Here is an 18,428-nt window from a genome sequence, read left to right as displayed (position 1 = left end):
AGCTTCCGACACCCGCTTATAACACAGAAGAAGAGGAGAGGAAGTTCACACGCTTGTTGTTAAAGTTACTGGTGACTCGAACAAGCATGGATGGTTCAAGCAGCAGCTCCAGCTTTAGCGATGAAGAAATGATTATTGTTCAGCAGAGCAATAAGCAGCTCTACGTTCATGTCGTCTTCAATGTGCGCTTGAGCGCCTCCAAGTGCTGTTTACTGTAACTTCAGCAGCTCCGTGCACGTGAACAATAGTGCCAATCTGATTGGTGGAGAAGGTTTTAACGTGGCGCGTCAAAACAAACGAGCATGAGGCGTTTTTTTTTTTTAAATGACGCTTTTGCGCCTGGGGTTTTGCGAGTTGGTGTGCACGATCACATTGACGCCCTTTATTTAGTCACGAGGCGTTAAACGTCGACGGAAAACGCAAGCAAAAAACGTCTCAGTGTGCATGGGCCTTAATACTCTGGTAAAAGTGTAAAAATACAGTGTAATACTCTCTTTACATGTTCATAAACAGGCTGCACATGATCTCACCCCGAGGTAAAGGTTATTGCTTACCGAATCCGAAATTTTTGTTCGTAATTTTCACATGTTAAGAAATAAACTCGATTTCGTATTGACACACTGCCTCCAAAACTCTTGTCTGTCATACGACTATCAAATCTGGTTTGACTCCTGTTTTTCGCATCTGAACAAGTGTGTTGAGAGGTGTTTCGACAGTTTAGAGCCACCGTACAAGCTAAAGGCAAAATACAAGATGGCGTCACTTCAGCCACAGATCACGTCATAACAAACACACTGCAGAAAATAAGCCAGAATGTGGCGGACAGCTTGATTCAGTGACTGGCGCACTTCATCCCTGTCAACGCGGATATATCAACACGGCCACTATCTATTACGCCTCATTCACAGGAGGCGTCAGCGTCAATGTTTACCATACACTTTAAATGGGAGACGTCAAGCGTTGTCGAACAGAATTGTGGATTCGCTGGCGCAGATTCAAGCGGGGATTTTTCAACTTTTCAAGCTCCAACTGAAGCGTCAGCCAATTAAATCGCTTTATGCAAATACCCCAGCTCAGACAGTAGCGGATTGTGGAATAATTTCATTGGCTGCTATGATGATCGCATCAGCCCCAACTTCAGACACGCCCTCAGTCAAGCGCAGACGCATCATGTGTTATAATGACTGTTCAGGATTTTACAAATATACATCAAATATATCAACATTTCACTCATTTCCTGAAATACACTTTGTATTTGTGGATAATCCAGAGCAGCTTTTCAATAACAAAGAGCATAGAATCAGCAAGAGGCGACACTCTAGTGCAATTCGGGAAACAGCCACTAGATGGCGCAGCAGCCATTTAACAGGAAAACTCCAATAGAACAACAGCATAATACAAATCTGTGAAATAAACTATTGAAAGTGCTGATGATTGTGATAGAAAGTGTTGTATTGTCGTCTTTCAGGTTGTATCTCAGCTTTAATGCGCCTTTTAAATAAATAAATGAAAAACAAAGCAGCTGCTCGCCATCTCAGAATGAGATCCAATGAACGGCTGATCGCTTTCACTCCAAAATGGCGGGATCCGGGGCTGTTGCTGGGCGCTGCTGTTTGAGGCAATGCTCTATTGAGTGTTGTCTCTTGGTCATTCTAAGCTCTTTATCGATAACGAGCTGAACTCTCCTAGTTTTGGATGAACAAAATATATAGCCAATTCCTCTTTCCACTCTTAAGAAGAGCGAGGAGAACACCGCATCGCTGACTTGTTTTGTTTCATAATGGCGTACTTAATATGGACTCAGTGTGCAAGGTTTGTGTACGTGAAGTTTTCAGATACGAGATACTCCAGAGAAAGCCAGTGTCGTGTGGTCGCTCAGGGTTAATGGTGTGAACATAAGTCTCAGTCTGTGTATTATGAGCATTAATCTCATGTCAAGTCTCTGTGAACGCTGCTGTTCTGGATTGTTCACTCACTCTGGAGGATTGGAGCAGTTTTCAGTCTTCATCTGTGCACAAGTAGTGTGTTATTTCTCCTCAGCAGCCTGTGTGCAGAAACAGCAAACAGAATAGTTACTTCAACGCCGCTATCGTCTGATTAAACTGATGTGAAATGCAGTTTTGCATAGCTTATGGCTCCGTATAGTAAATGCTGCTCCATCTGAAAGCATGTGTTTTAGATTTACTAGAACCGGCCCTATTTTGAGTGCATAATTAATAAAAAAGTTATGTTTGCGCACATCTAAAGTTTAAATACACTACCTGATGAAAGTCTTGTCGTCGATCTCAGTTGTAAGAGCAACAATAACTTGAAAAGAGTCAGAAGTCTATTTTTCCTCTGAATCATCACCAATACTGCAGAAGACCTACTGGAACCAGCATGGACCAAGATTCCCACAGAAATCAGTCAAGTTTGGTGAAGGAGAAATCATGGTTTGGGGTTACATTCAGTATGGGGGCGTGCGAGAGATCTGCAACATCAACAGCCTGAGGTATCAAGACATCTGTGCTGCCCATTACATTACAAACCACAGGAGAGGGACAATTCTCCAGCAGGATAGCGCTCCTCATACTTCAGCCTCCACATCAAAGCTCCTGAAAGCAAAGAAGGTCAAGCTGCTCCAGGATTGGCCAGCCCAGTCACCAGACATGAACATTATTGAGCATGTCTGGGGTAAGATGAAGGAGGAGGCGTTGAAGATGAACACAAAGAGTCTTGATGAACTCTGGGAGTCCTGCTGAAGGCTTTCTTCTTCATTCCAGATGACTTTATTAATCAGTGATGTGAGTCATGTCAGAGATGTATGGATGCAGTCCTCCAAGCTCATGATGGAGTCAGACACAATATTCATTCTGTCTCCACTGCAGCAGGACTTTATATTCTATACTGGACATTATTTCTGTTCAGTGATGAGACTTTAGTCTAAGCAGAGTCAGACCGCACTGTCCTAATCAAATCATTCATAATCAAGACATGATCATATTTTATTATGGTCAAATAAGCGTCATCTAGAGGCCTTTACCTTTCATATAAGCCACTTCTGACACCAAATCATCAACTAGAAGTCCAGTAAGTACTTACTGTTGCTAAAACTTGGATAGGCGACAAGACTTTTGTCAGGTAGTGTAGTTTATTTGCTACACACTGAACTGTAGTGTATTTGTATCAGGGTTGCTAATTATATGTATATCCATGCACAGAAATATTTTACTCCTCCATGTTGATGTATTCTACCAGTGATTAATATAATGCAGTTTACCTGAAGGTTTAAAGGCTATCAGCTGAACCACCTGAAACAACACACACACACACACACTACATTTAGTGGCTTTAACTACTACACACAGGCATTTAATCCACACGCAGGGATTTAAAAAGGCAGAACAAACTGAAACACATCTAATTGCAATTATAGTAATTTTTAAATTATTGTTAATAATTAGGGTGTCACGGTGGCGCAGTGGGTAGCATGATGGCCTCACATCAAGAAGGTCAGAGGTTCGAGTCCCGGCTGGGTCAGTTGGCATTTCTATGTGGAGTTTGCATGTTCTCCCCATGTTGGTGTGGGTTTCCTCCGGGTGCTCCGGTTTCTCCCACAGTCCAAACACATGCGCTATAGAATAAACTAAATTGGCTGTAGTGCATGAGTGTGTGTTTGATTGAGTGTGTATGGGTGTTTCCTCGAGATTAAGCCAACTAAAAGTGAATGAATTAATTATCTAGCCTATTTAAGGAACAACTCACTTAATTTTTTACTTATTATTTCCTAAAACAAAATATTTTTTACTCATATAAATAATAATTATTTCAATAAATAATTGATTTCAATATTTGCAGGTGTTTGACTAGAACTGCTTTAAGACTAGCATTCTCTGCGGTGCGTATAGTAGGCGGGGCTTATGTTTTTCTAAGGGTCCATTGATTGGATGGGTGTGGTCTGCTATTGGTGACTGACAGGCTAATATTTCAGTGAAAAATGTAAAGCTTAATGCAGGGTTTTCCCACCTGACTCCTGCTGGCTGCTTTTAATGGAAAGCTCACGATGCTGTCCTCTTTAAAACGCTCTGCCGGAAGAAAAGAAGTGACATACAGTTGAAGACAGCATTATTCGCTCTTCTGTATACTTTCCCCCCAATTTCTGTTTAATGGAAAAAAACTTATTTCAGCACATTTCTAATCATAATAGTTTTAATAATTCATCTAACTCATAACTGATTTATTTTCTCTTTGTCATGATGACAGCACATAATATTAGACTAGATATTCTTCAAGACACTAGTGTTCAGCTTAAAGTGACATGTAAAGGCTTCACTAGGGTAATTAGGGTAAAGTTAGGGTAATTAGGCAAGTCATTGTATAACAGTGGTTTGTTCTGGAGACAATCCAACACTAATATTGCTGAAGGGGCGAATAATATTGACCTTAACATGGCTTTAAAACAATTAAAAACTGCTTTTATTCTAGCCGAAATAAAACAAATCAGACTTTCACCAGAAGAACAAATATTAGAGGAAACACTGTGAAAAATTGCTGAATCTGTTCAACATCATTTGGGAAATATTTGGAAATTGTTCTTCAACTGTGGATGTTAAACACCTCAGCGTGACCCTGATTTACTTTTCACACACCATTCTTGTACCCGAGTGAACCTCCGCCGCTGCAGGAGCTCATGGGAGTCGAACTCTCGCTGCTGTCCCGACTGGAGTGCGTCTGCAGACTGTGCACCCATGATGCTCTGGGGGATTTCTGAGAGGGTAAAAAGCTGATTGGCTGAGAGCAGTTCTGCAGGAGGAAACGACATCACACGTCAGTGCAGTAACACTCAGTATGCTTACATGGACAGCAATGACCTTAATCTGAATAAGACAATAATATGATGATGAAGGTGTTTACATGAGTTGCTTTTTGAATGTTACTTACATGACCCCATTTTACATCTTATAGTACAGTTCGATTAGCGTTATCACTTCTAAAATATCATAACTAAGCAAATGACACTTAATAACAGTTGTCATAAGCATGCATAAAATCTCATTCTTAAAAAGGTTTCATGTCTTAAAGGGTACAAAAAGGGGAAAATCTACTTTTCCAGCTGTTTGGACAGACATGTGATTAGATTAAGTGTATAGATCATCATATTGGGGTGATTATAAACACACCCAGTCATTTTTTTTTTCAATTTAACATCGTAACGTTGGACCAATTGGAGCGGTTTTGAGACTGACTGCAACTTGACGTAGTCAAGTCCACCAATATTGACTGATAGGCGCACATTACTATATCCTCAGTTTGTTGCATCACGTTCGCCATTTTCAGAGTGTGAATCAAAGCGATGTCACCATAGGAGCATCCTTGCTCTATTTTAGGATGTAAGGCTCATTGGGCTCAACACAAGAGCCTTCATCGTCTTCCTGCAAATGAGCAACAAAGATTTTACATTTGCAACATATCGAGATTCAGGGCAGTAAAAACAGCAGATCCACTGCGAGTCTTTCAGCACTCTCTCCGGCTGGCGGATCAACATTCACCACATGATCGCTCTCATCGGCATCAGTGTTTGTATCTTTAGGTGGGTTTGCAAACATGTGTATTTTCATTGCCTCTTCCTTAAACTTCAGCCGTTTGCATTTCCCATGGTCACAGAAGCTCCCGGTCATCTCAACTAGTGCAGCTGGAAAGTGAGCGCGTTGCCTCTCGTGCACGTCCCTCCATTGGAAATAAGGAACTTGCCTTAGTTTTACCCTCAGTCAAAGTTAATCCAGTGTGCGTGGTTATTAGTAGAACCATCTGGAATCTGCGCGATTTTTAGGCCATCATTAATTCTGTTTATTTACTTGAGTAAATGTGTAAATCTTTATTTATTCAGATTTTTATTAATTTCAGAAATATTTTTGACTAATGTGAAAATATTCATCTGATTTACGTACAATGCAGTTTGTACAGTAATATGTTCTGTCTTTTACTAGATTTATTATATGACAAAATTTGCTTTATTAACCAAATAAAGTTAATCTAATTGCATTTGCATTTTAAAGATTAAATAAAAGTTAAAAATATATAATTTTTTATTTCATATATTAAGGTTTTAGTTATGATACTCCAAAAATAATTCCGTAAAAATCCACACATTTTTACCAAAATTCTCTACAGAAATAGCAAAAAAACATCTGCAGATTCTGTCTGGTCTTAATTATTAGTCTCTGTGTAAAAGCTCGCAACTTTAAACTAGAACCTAAAGTTTATTGATAAACTTTGATGTTGGCTTGAGAAAGCCAACGTGACTGCGCTAGGACTAGGAATGGCAGTTGGCAGGAAGCACGGTGGCGGTTGCTAAGTGGTTGCTAGGCAGTTGCTAAAACAATTATGGCATTGTTAGGTGGTTGCTAAGCAGTTGCTAAATGGCAATGTTCGTGTACATGTTTGATCAAATGCTAATACTTAGTAGGCATTTCTAGCATATGTTATTGCATTTAGATAATCATTCATAGCATGTAGCTAATCGTTATTAGCACTTGGCTTCCATTATCATTGTTACCATGCATAGTACACAGGAAGTCCCATTTGCTAGCATGAGTCAAACAAGCCAATGCCCAGGTCCCTACGATGTTCTGATGTAGAGATATTGCTGTTTTTAAATGGTTGCTAGGTTATACTGTTTTATTGCTATGGGGACATTTGACAGGTTGGTGATGATACATCAAAGCTTATTGGCAATATGAGTGATCTTAATCAACCCCGATGTTTCTATGACAGTCTTTATGAGTGTCAAAAACTGGACTTGAACATTATGTATTCCTGGTGTTGGGTTGTGGCTGGAAGGGCACTCGCTGTGTAAAACAAATGCTGGATAAGTTGGCGGTTCATTCCGTTGTGGCGACCCCTGATTAATAAAGGGACTAAGGTAATGAACATTATGTAAAAATGGCTTGCCGTATTTTTTTGAAAATACAATGCTTAATAAGTGTGAAAGTGATAAATGCAAAAATGGCTTGCCATATCAGTAAAAATATGGAGTTTAAGTCAAAAATGGCTTGCCATATTTTGAGAAAAATAATGCTTAAAATTTATTATTGGAAAACTATAAGTCTGATAAACCTTAAAGATATAGCAACAAAATCTACCGCATCTAAATACAGCTTTTGGCCAAATTTGGGGCTTGTATAATTTTTCTATATGCCCGGATTATAAAAATTTTATATTTAACATTTTTTATTAAAAAAACAATAAGTCTTATAGGCATGAGGAGATATAGCAACAATCTTGAATGCAGAAGGCACATTTTGACCACATTTGGGCCTTGTGGCATGAACGGCCTAGGAGGAGATACGTTTGTTTTCAAGGACAGAGTAGTATAACAGTATGCTGGCTTTCTCAAGCCAACTCTAGCACACAGTTGGCATCACTTTGTTTAGCTGCCGCAGTTTTTTCCGTGCAGAAACACTGTGTTGAAAAGCCTTGATTAATTAACCGTGACGAATTAAAGCGCGGTTATTAGTGAAACCGGTTATTCATTGCATCCCTATACGGATGACCCATGCATCGTTACATAGCGGCTGTAAAACTATACAAAAAAAAATAATCACAAATGATTTTATATCTACCACTCATTCATCAAACATGTTCTGTCACATTAGGAATACTGATTCCTTAACAGTTGTCTCTGCTTGGTCTGTGTCCGAGTTGTACATGTACGGTTGAATGCTGCTCCTCTCACTCATGTTGCTTCTCTCTCTGTTTCCACACACAAAGCGGGTGAGCTCTTGGCTCCGCCCCCTCGTTAAGTTGGGCGGGAAGTCGAAACAAATTTTCATGTGAAGCAACACGCCCCCAACGACACACTTTAAACACATTATAATAAGATATCTGAATTGTGTTTGAACTGAAGCTAAACTGGCGCACTTAGAACAACCACAACATTATGATTACATCTTAAAAAGGGGGTAAAATAGGTGTCCTATAAGAACAAGTAGAGATACCGATTTCGGCTCAAACCATGTAGAAACACTCTGATCTCTTATGCACCTGATACTTTATCTAAACTCCATCGTACAAGGACTCAATAATGAAAGCGATGTTCACTATAAATGTTCCACAATCATGTTGCCCTGCTTGCTTTAACCTTAACTCCCTCTTTTGCACAATATTCACCTTTAATAGCTCTCTTGCACAATATCCTGCACAGCATTGTTCATACTCATCTAAAAGTACTTGTAGAGCCTGTCTCATGTGTATAGCTAAGTATCTTATAGTATGCATTAGTTATGCAGAGGTGTTGCGTTTGTATTTATGATTAATTTATGTAGCACTGTTGTCCTGCGAGACACGATATTTCGCTCCTCTGTATGTCCACACATGCAGGGGAATGACAATAAAGCTCGACTTGACTTGATGCAATGACTTAAGTCAATACTTAACTTTAATATGTTACAGCTTTGCACATTCTCCTCCTAAATGTTTTCATAGATTTCAGCACATTTATGAATGAGACCCCAGAAGTGTCCAATCAGGAAACAGAACTCTTACTGTAAATGACAGAGCTTTCCTCTTCTCCTGAATCCTCCTGATAGCGTTGCGCACCTGCGTTATCACAAACATATACTGCATGACATTTACATTGGAAATCATACAAGTATAAAGCTCTGAGATGTTAACATCGCTGTATCCTTTAAAGCATGCATTCAAAGTAAACTTATTATCATCACAATTTTAGTATATACAATATCTGTACCGCATAAATTAAATGTATTTTCTGTGGGAAGCATTCGTGTGTTGCATGCACAGGTTATTCAAATTTTGACCAATCTGATGGGGCTTTAGTATCTTTATTCCCGCCTCCCCAGTAGGTGCTTTTCTGCTATTGGCTGGAGCAGAGCTGAAAATAAACACTAATGGCAGGAGTCGAGTTGTGAAAACAGAACAGGCAATCAGAGTATCTGCTGACAGTATCAGTCAGTCATAGTGTTAAAAAGTCTAAAGAGAGTTGCAGATCGGACGTAAACGATCCCTTTTAAGGGTTAACAGAAGTCCTTTTTAGGCGAGAGCATCTCATTTCACCGCATTCGCTTCAGCCTTTGTGAACTTTAAAGGGAAGTGTGCGTACTTTGAAGGATGCAGCCTGTGAATTGAGACACAGCCAAAGTTCATACCTCGCTGTTGTAAACGGCATACACCAGAAAGATATACAGGCCCTACAGTGAGAAGAGTTGCATGATTAGTGAACAACGTGAACACTTACACAATTATACGATTATTTTAAGATGCTGTTGATTCATAAAGGTGTTTAAGGGTCATTGTAATGTAATGTAAACAAACAAACACATGAATAGTTTTGAACACTGTTGGTTTAAAAACATTTTGGGACAATTTTCCACCATAAACTATGGAGTCAATCTAATCATTTATACTTGCAGAATAAAAGAAAGTTTTGCAAACATAATGTATTGAAATCAATAAATAAATAAATGCAAATCTCAAAAGAATCGCAAAGCAAAAAATAATTTGAGAAATAAAAATTTATTTTGCTGACAAAAATAAAGAACTGCAAAGGGAAAATTAAGAAATAAAAATGAAATTTGCAAACAAAAAAAGAACTGCACATAAAAATCAAGCAGAGCATGAAAAAACTCAAATATTTGCAATAAAAAAAAAAAACGTAACATATTTGCTGAATTTTATAAGTCTATAAGATTTAGTTGAGTAATTCAAGATAAAACAGGGAAAACTCAAAGTGTAAAATTAATAAATAATAACCTTAACAAATGAAATGGCTTTGGACTGAGCCAAAATACAAACATAACTAATCACCTGCTCTTTATTGATAAACATCATTTATATTAAAACACACTCACTGCAAAAAATGCTTTTCTTACTTAGATTTTTTTTGTCTTGTTTTTGGTCCAAATATCTAAAAGTTCCTAAATCAAGAAGCATTTTCTAGACAAGCAAAACATGTTGTCTTGTTTTAAGAAATAATGAGTCAAAATGAAGTGAGTTTTTCCTTAAATTAAGCAAAATAATCTTATCACAAATGAAAAAACAAGATTATTTTCCCTGCCCCATTGGCAGATTATTTAGCTTAATTTAAAGAAAAACTCACTTCATTTTGGCATATTATTTCTTAAAACAAGACAATATGTTTTGCTCGTCTAGAAAATGCTTCTTGATTTAAGAATTTGTAGATATTTGGACTAGAAACAAGAGAGAAAAGTAAGAAAAGCATTTTTGCAGTGCTGCAGCTCTTGTATTATAATATAATATGATAAAGCAGGGAAAACAAGTCTAAAAGTTATTAAATAGCAACCTTAACAAATTAAAACACTTTGTTTTCTGTGCCAAAATCCAAAAAAAAAAAAAAAATAACTCATAGGCTGCATTTAAACTGCAGATCTTAATGCTTAATTCTGATTTTGTGACTGTATCTTGATTTTTTTAATGACCTGTTTACATCATTTTTTAAAAGTGACTTGTGTCCGATTATCTGCATTTACACAGCACACGGCAGTGACCAGGAATTTAAAAAAAAAAAAAAAAAGAGCAGGCGCTGACTAACAGCTGATAAATAAAGAGTGCTCTTTTCTCTATTCCTCTATGTGATCTGTTTGCAGCTTTTGACAAGCTGTTTCACGCTAGTTTATAACAGAAATATTCTCATTTGGTCATCTTCTTTTGTTATATAGGCTTTTTTAAACCTTTAGGCATCTTAATGTAATGTCCATGGTGTGATTTATGCACTAGTTTTATATTAGTTTACATTGGTTAAGTGGCACACATTGAGCTCTCTCTCGCTCCCGTTAACATGCTTAAATACCTGTGCTATATCACACTGTTTAAGTCCTCGTGTATGAGATTTAAGGTTTGGGACTTTGCTGAAATCTGTTCTGAAATGAAAGTGTCAGGCTTGACATCATTTGCTATGGTTTTTAATGATGCACGACTCGCATTGACTGGTGAAAATCCAATCTCCGTGTTTACACTGCAGACACGAGAACACAGATCTAATCATATCGGATATATTTCCACATATGAACAAGGCCTGAATCTGATTTGAGTAAATCGGAATCCATGTGATGTGTTCCTGCTTACACGTACATGTGCCATATCCCATCTGTGCCACATGGGAGAAACAATCGGACTTGAGTCACTTGAACAGTGCAGTGTAAATGCAGACATAATACAAGAGCTACAGTGTGTTTTCATTTGAATTATATACATAAACAAATTGCAAGTAATAATATATCATGACAAACCAGGAAAAAACAAGTCTAAATCTGATTAAATAATAACCTTAACTCATTAAAAGACTGAAAAAAAATACAAAAAAACATAACAATAATTATTTGCTATTTATTTTTAAACATTATTCATATTGAAACACACTGTAGCTCTTGTATTATAATAAATTATGATTCAACAAGAAAAAAAATGAGTCTAAAAGTCATTAAATAATACCTATAATAAATTAAATAGTTTTGTTTGAGCCAAAACACCAAAATAACTCAGTACTTGCTATTTACTTCTAAATATAATTCATACTGAAACACAGTGTAGCTCTTGCATTATAAAACACTCGTGACAGAAGAGATTTCCAGCGATGATGGAGCTGCTCAAGCGTCTCTATCTGCCTGCTGCTGCTTTTATCTGTTTCCCAGACGCTCACAGTAAATCTACATTAACAAGCTCAGGGAGGAACTCCACTCTCATTTATTACAGCGGCGCAGGAAGAAAAAGACAGAAACACAACTACATGAAGTTCATTTGTAATGTGTTGACGGATCCGAGCCTTTCATAACAAGTAGGAGTTACAGCTGCCCGGATACAGGGGGGAAAAAAAAAATCAGAAACAGGTCAATATTAAGGGGATGGTTCACACAAAAGTGAACATTTACTCACTATTTATTCACCTGAAAGGGGTTTTATGAGTTCTTTTTTTGTTGAACACAAAAGAAGATACTTTGAAGAATGTTCCACTGACATCCATGGTATAAAAATATATGTTATCAAAGTCAATGGTTACCGGTTTCAAACATTTTTCAAAATATTTTTAGTGTTCAACAAAAGAAAAACTCAAACAGGTTTGCTGACGAGTGAATATGACTATATGAGTACATTATGACAGATTTAACATTTCTGGGTGAACTAGCCCTTTAAGTATATTATATATGACTACTACTTTTATTATCATTATGATGACAACGACTATTTCGATGACTACTACTACTACTACTGCTATTATGACGATGACGACTACAACTACTATTACTACTACATTTACTGCTACTATTATTATTATTATGATGATGATGACTACTACTACTACTATTATTATTATTACGACGATGACGACCACAACTACTTTTATTATTATTACGACAATGACGACTGTAACTACCACTACTACTTTTATTAGTTACGACAATGACAACTACAACTATTTTTACCATTACTACTATTATTACGACAATGTTGACTAATGCTACTACTTTAACTATGACGATGACAACTACAACTAATATTTCTACTACTATTATTATTATTACGACGATGACTACTACTATTATTATTATTACGATGATGATGACCACAACTACTTTTATTATTATTACAACAATGACGACTGCAACTACCACTACTACAATTATTAGTTACGAAGATGACAACTACTATTATTACCATTACTACTACTACTATTATTATTACTACTACAATAATGTCGACTAATACTACTACTATTATTATTATTATTATGACGATGACAACTACAACTACTATTACTACTACTACAATTACTATTATTACGACGATGACTACTACTACTACTATAATTATTATGACGATGACAACTACAACTACTATTACTACTACGACTACTACTACGATTATTATTATTATTACAACGATGACGACTACTACTATTATTATTATGACAATGACAACTACTATTACTACTATGACTTCTACTACTATTATTATTATTACGACAATGACGACTACAACTACTACTATTTATATTATTACGATGATGATGACTACTACCACTATTATTATTATTACGATGATGACGACTACAACTACAACTAATATTATTATTATTATTACAACGATGATGACTACAACTACTACTACGACCTATACAACTACACCAGCTAGATGGAAACAAAGCTTATTCACAAATGAGCTATTTTCCTCCTACTACTTAAGCTGTTTGTTTCACTTGACCGCATGCTAGCAGATATGTTTGTTAGCCTAGCATGCGTACTGTGTGTGTTACCTGAAAAGCGTTGAGTGTGATGAACAGGTAGGCCATGACATCAGATAAATGGACCAGCACACCACAGAGCCACGTCAGTCCTAAAACTGGCAACAAGATCAACACGGGCCGCGTCGCTGCCCTACACACACATACATTATGTTAAAAATATATATACATAGAAATTTAAAATAGAATTATTAGCCCTCTTGTATATTTTGGCTCCAATTTCTGTTTAACAGAGAGGGGTTAATAATATTGACCTTAACATGGCTTTAAAACAATTAAAAACTGCTTTTATTCTAGCCGAAATAAAACAAATCAGACTTTCTCCAGAAGAACAAATATTATAGGAAATACTGTGAACAATTCCTGAATCTGTTCAACATCATTTAGGAAATATCTAACAAAACAGATTAAGTCTTTCTAAACATTTGAGTACATTTAGCGAATAACTGGAGTGACTTTACATCTGCACCCAGTACAGAAACACTGCAGCTGCTCACTCGAGCATGTGTTATTGTTAATGTCTGCCGGTTGTTTGCTGCTGTATCTGCAGGTGTGACCCACCAGGTGAGGTCCAGCGTGTGCAGTTTGGAGTCTGAACTGGGGGTCAGCATCTTGGCTCTGCGCCTAGCACTGGACACTGTGACCAGAACCACACGAAACAACACCACGGCATTCACCTGCGCACACACACACACACACACTCAGCAGAGTATAGAGCCTTTTCACATGTGTGTGTTTCTCTGCAGCAGAAGTCATCAGTTGGTAAACTCAGAGTGCAGTGCATGGGAGAGGACAACACATCAGTATTCTACAATCCTATTAGCTGAAATAAGATAAAAGACATACTTACAGCCAAAACAAAGAGCACCGGCCCTGCAAAAGCCCAAATGACACTGGACTGGAGGTTCAGCCAGCAGTGCTGCTGTGCTTTATACTGGTCCAGAGTGGCCACCAAAGTCACAGCCACTATAACCACCGGCAACCCTTACACACACAGCAGAGACAGAAACACCAATCAAACAGAACATCAATTAAAACTAGAGATGCATGCACACACACACACACAGAGGCGCTGTCGCCTCACAGCTTCGAAGATCAGCTGGGTCAGTTGGCATTTCTGTATGGAGTTTGCATGTTCTCCCCATGTTGGTGTGGGTTTCCTCCGGGTGCTCCGGTTTCCCCCCCAGTCTAAAGACATGTGGTATAGGGTAAGTAGTGTTGTGCGTGTGTGTTTGAATGGGAGTGTATGGGTGTTTCCCACTGGTGGGTTGCAGCTGGAAGAGTATGCGCAGCGTAAAACATATGCTGATAAGTTGACCCCTGATTAATTAAGGGACTAAGCCGAAAAGAAAATGAATGAATGCACACACACACACACACACACACACACTCACTCACCCCAGCCGAGCACATAGTACATCTTCATCCTGCGGTCCTCGCTGATGTTCACAGACACCACTTTACTCCAGAGCAGCAAACCCTCCACCAGCATCCAGCAGAAGGAGGACAAGAAGAAGAGATGAAGGAGCGCTGTCACCAGCCAACATGCCTCCTGAACACACACACACACACACACACACACACACATCACAATTCTGCTGCTTTTATCCATAAGTACACTGCATTACTTATGTTTACTTTCCTTTGTGGCTATTTCATGTTTACATTTCACTGCACTTCATTTTACATTATATTACATTATATTAATCATTCATTTTTCTTTGGCTTAGTCCCTTTATTCATCAGGGGTCGCCATTCATCAGGGGTCGCCACAGCTGAATGAACCGCTAACTATTCCAGCATGTGTTTTACACAGCTGATGTCCTTCCAGCTGCAACCCCGTACTGGGAAACACTCATAAACTAGGGGAATTGATTAACTAAATTGGCCGTATAGTGCATGTGTTTGGACTGTGGGCGAAACCTGAGTACCCGGAGGAAACCCATGCCAACTGACCCAGCCGGGACTCAAACCAGCAACCTTTTTGATGTGAGGCAACAGTGTTAACCACTGAGCCACTGTGTTCCCTATATTACATTATATTATATTATATTAAATTATATTATATTATATTAACTTATATTATATTATATTATATTAAATTAAATTATATTAAATTATATTATATTAAGTTATATTATATTATATTATATTAAATTATATTATATTATATTAAATTATATTATATTATATTACATTATATTAAATTATATTATATTAAATTATATTATATTAAGTTTTATTATATTAACTTATATTATATTAAATTACATTAAATTATATTATATTATTTTATATTATATTATATTATATTATATTATATTATATTATATTATATTATATTATATTATATTATATTATATTAAATTATATTATATTATATTATATATCAGGGCAGCACTGTGGCTCATGATAATAGTAACCGAACCGTGAGAACAGTGTAGGTTCACATCTCTAGCGTATTATTGCATACATTTTTGTATTATATTAATCTTGTGCATTATTCATGCTATTACCTTCTGGCTTATTAACCTGTACTAATGTTTGCACCATGATCTTCAGTTATTTTGTTAGATTAATTCCAGCTTTGGCTTTAGTACAGACTAATCTAATGTAGACTAATGTAACCTGATGTAGTTGAAGTCAGAAATATTCGCCCTCCTGTGATTTTTGTCTTTCTTTTTCAAATATTTCCTAAATGATGTTGAGCAGATTCAGGAATTTTTGACAGTATTTCCTATAATATTTGTTCTTCTGAAGAAAGTCTTTGTTTTATTTTGGCTTAAAAAAAGTTTTTAATAGTTTTAAAGCCATTTTAATGTCACTATTATTAAGCAATATTAGTGTTGGATTGTCTCCAGAACAAACCACTGTTATACAATGACTTGCCTAATTACCCTAACTTTACCCTAATTACCCTAGTGAAGCCTTTACATGTCACTTTAACCTGAATACTAGTGTCTTGAAGAATATCTAGTCTAATATTATGTGCTGTCATCATGACAAAGATAAATAAATCAGTTATTAGAGATGAGTTATTAAAACAATATACTGTAGGGCGAATAATTCTGACTTTAACTGTATAAGCACAAATATATTACTGTAAAGCCTCAATTCAATTAATAATTCAATTATGGAGGACTGTATATGCATATATTGACAGATTAATCAGTCAAACCTGGCTTCCCGCCGCCCAGTCGCTGAGGATGAGCAGAAACTGAGCCACAATCAGAGCTGCCATCAGGTTCTTGTGCACTGTAGTTCGGTCTGACTTCGGGACACTAGAGGGACACAGAGAGACAGAAATCACACAAATGAGAGCCGACGCAGGAATATAAAGTCTCATATATGGAGAGAAACTCACCCGACGGCCACAAAGAGAATAAAAGTGAAGATGAGAGCGCACAGAGACACTGCAGAGCCGATCAAACTGAGGATCTGCAGACCTGCGTCGTGTACTGCATCTCTCTACAACACAAGAGCAAAACAAGTTGAGGATTATTGGCATTTCACTACATGTGTGGACATTAGGGATGCGAGAGTTTAGGGGTTTTACGACCCGATACGATTCTGAGCAACACGATTGTTAACCTACTTTCCCCATTTCTTCTGTTACACATTTTTATTTTTACAACTTTGCATTTTAACCAGAATTAGAGTTTTTATGCTTTTTTTATGATTGGAATCTCTCTCTTTATATATATATATATATATATATATACATACACTCACATATATATATATATACACATATATATATATATATATACACATATATATACATACACATACATATATATATATATATACACACACACACACATATATATATATATATACATATATACAGTATATATATATATATATATACACACACACACACACACACACACACATATATATATACATATATACAGTATATATATATATATATATAAATATATATATATATATATATATATATATATATACATACACACACATACATATATATATATACATACTGTGTGTGTGTATATATGTGTGTGTGTGCGTGTATATATATGTGTGCGTTTCATTTTCTGCTCAGCTGCACACTATATTCTCCATCCCAGTTTGCACTATTAATGCAAACATTTGCACTTAATCAGCTCAGACCATTATATTATTGTTTGCACATAAGACAATTATACATAATTATAATTATGATAATAATAAAGCATGTTTTACTAGTTAACATTACTCCACAATCAGTATTATATATTGTTTACTTTCATAGATATTTATATATTTACATTTCATAGTTATACTTCCGTCACTTCTGTGTATGTGTATTTATGTGTATGTCATGTATTATGTGTATGTTGTGTGTGACTTCACTGTGGACGGTAGAGTAAGAATTTCATTGTACAGGGAAACGTGTTTCCTTACTGTCCACATGACAATAAATAAATGAAAAATAAAAATTTGCAATCTGATGTGAAATAAAATGACTGTACAGTTTAAACTTCACTAAATTAGTTTGAAATGTTGCATCATAATATATTGTTAAATTAATATGTTTGGTTGTTTTATCCCATTTTAGTTAGCTAATTAATGTATTTTGACACTACTTTTATTCGGCAAGTTTACAGTAATTTTAATTTTTGGATAAGCCTGCAAACATTTATTGTGCATTTCATACTGAGCCTTTAATTGTCATTTATAAGGGATTTACAAAGCATAAATAGTCCTCACTTTAGATTAGGTCACAAAACTGCATGAAGTTGAGGTAATAAACTATTTATTAACATACATATTAACATTACTATATGGCTGAATGATAAAATATATAAATGTTGATTTGAATAGTTTATTAATGGTTTACTTACTCATTCTGAATTATTCTAAAAGCCACAAACTACTCTTGAATACCAATGTTTTGTAAATAATGCAGTACTGAATTTACTAATGAACAATTATTAAGTAAAAAAGTATGAAAACACAATCATTAAGCACATCATAAATGTCAAGAATACAGCTACTACACATGCAAGTGTAGCTGTATTTATAAACTTCTTACTAATGTCTATTAATGCAGAGTTATTCCTTAACAGATAATTAATTAACTATTTACTAATGCTTAATAAAGGATTTATAGTGTGTAGTTATAATAAAGTGTCACCAATACGGCTTTTGATCAATGTATTTAGCA

The 18,428-nt window shown here is 36.2% G+C and overlaps 1 protein-coding gene across 2 annotated transcripts in view; it reads right to left on the bottom strand.

The window, feature by feature from the left end:
* Positions 1 to 393: 393 nt before the first annotated feature.
* The window catches only part of adgrd2 (adhesion G protein-coupled receptor D2), a 48,690-nt gene continuing 30,655 nt past the window's right edge, over positions 394 to 18,428 (bottom strand). For both annotated transcript variants that reach the window (XM_087265555.1, XM_087265556.1), the window contains exons 15-26: positions 16,620 to 16,723; positions 16,434 to 16,536; positions 14,654 to 14,807; positions 14,106 to 14,239; positions 13,817 to 13,932; positions 13,268 to 13,388; positions 9,147 to 9,188; positions 8,524 to 8,577; positions 4,629 to 4,782; positions 4,006 to 4,064; positions 3,260 to 3,290; positions 394 to 2,044 (exon numbers count right to left, since the gene is read on the bottom strand). In XM_087265555.1, coding sequence (XP_087121681.1) covers positions 2,037 to 2,044; positions 3,260 to 3,290; positions 4,006 to 4,064; positions 4,629 to 4,782; positions 8,524 to 8,577; positions 9,147 to 9,188; positions 13,268 to 13,388; positions 13,817 to 13,932; positions 14,106 to 14,239; positions 14,654 to 14,807; positions 16,434 to 16,536; positions 16,620 to 16,723 — 1,080 coding nt within the window. In that variant the 3' untranslated portion in view covers positions 394 to 2,036. The remainder of the gene's footprint in view (positions 2,045 to 3,259; positions 3,291 to 4,005; positions 4,065 to 4,628; positions 4,783 to 8,523; positions 8,578 to 9,146; positions 9,189 to 13,267; positions 13,389 to 13,816; positions 13,933 to 14,105; positions 14,240 to 14,653; positions 14,808 to 16,433; positions 16,537 to 16,619; positions 16,724 to 18,428) is intronic.

This window comes from Danio rerio, chromosome 8 (genome assembly GCF_052040795.2).
Source record: "Danio rerio strain M-AB ecotype USA chromosome 8, GRCz13ab, whole genome shotgun sequence".
Classification (NCBI taxonomy): Eukaryota; Metazoa; Chordata; class Actinopteri; order Cypriniformes; family Danionidae; genus Danio; species Danio rerio.
Note: the sequence above shows the minus strand (reverse complement) of the source record. Positions and strands in the feature narration are given on the sequence as shown.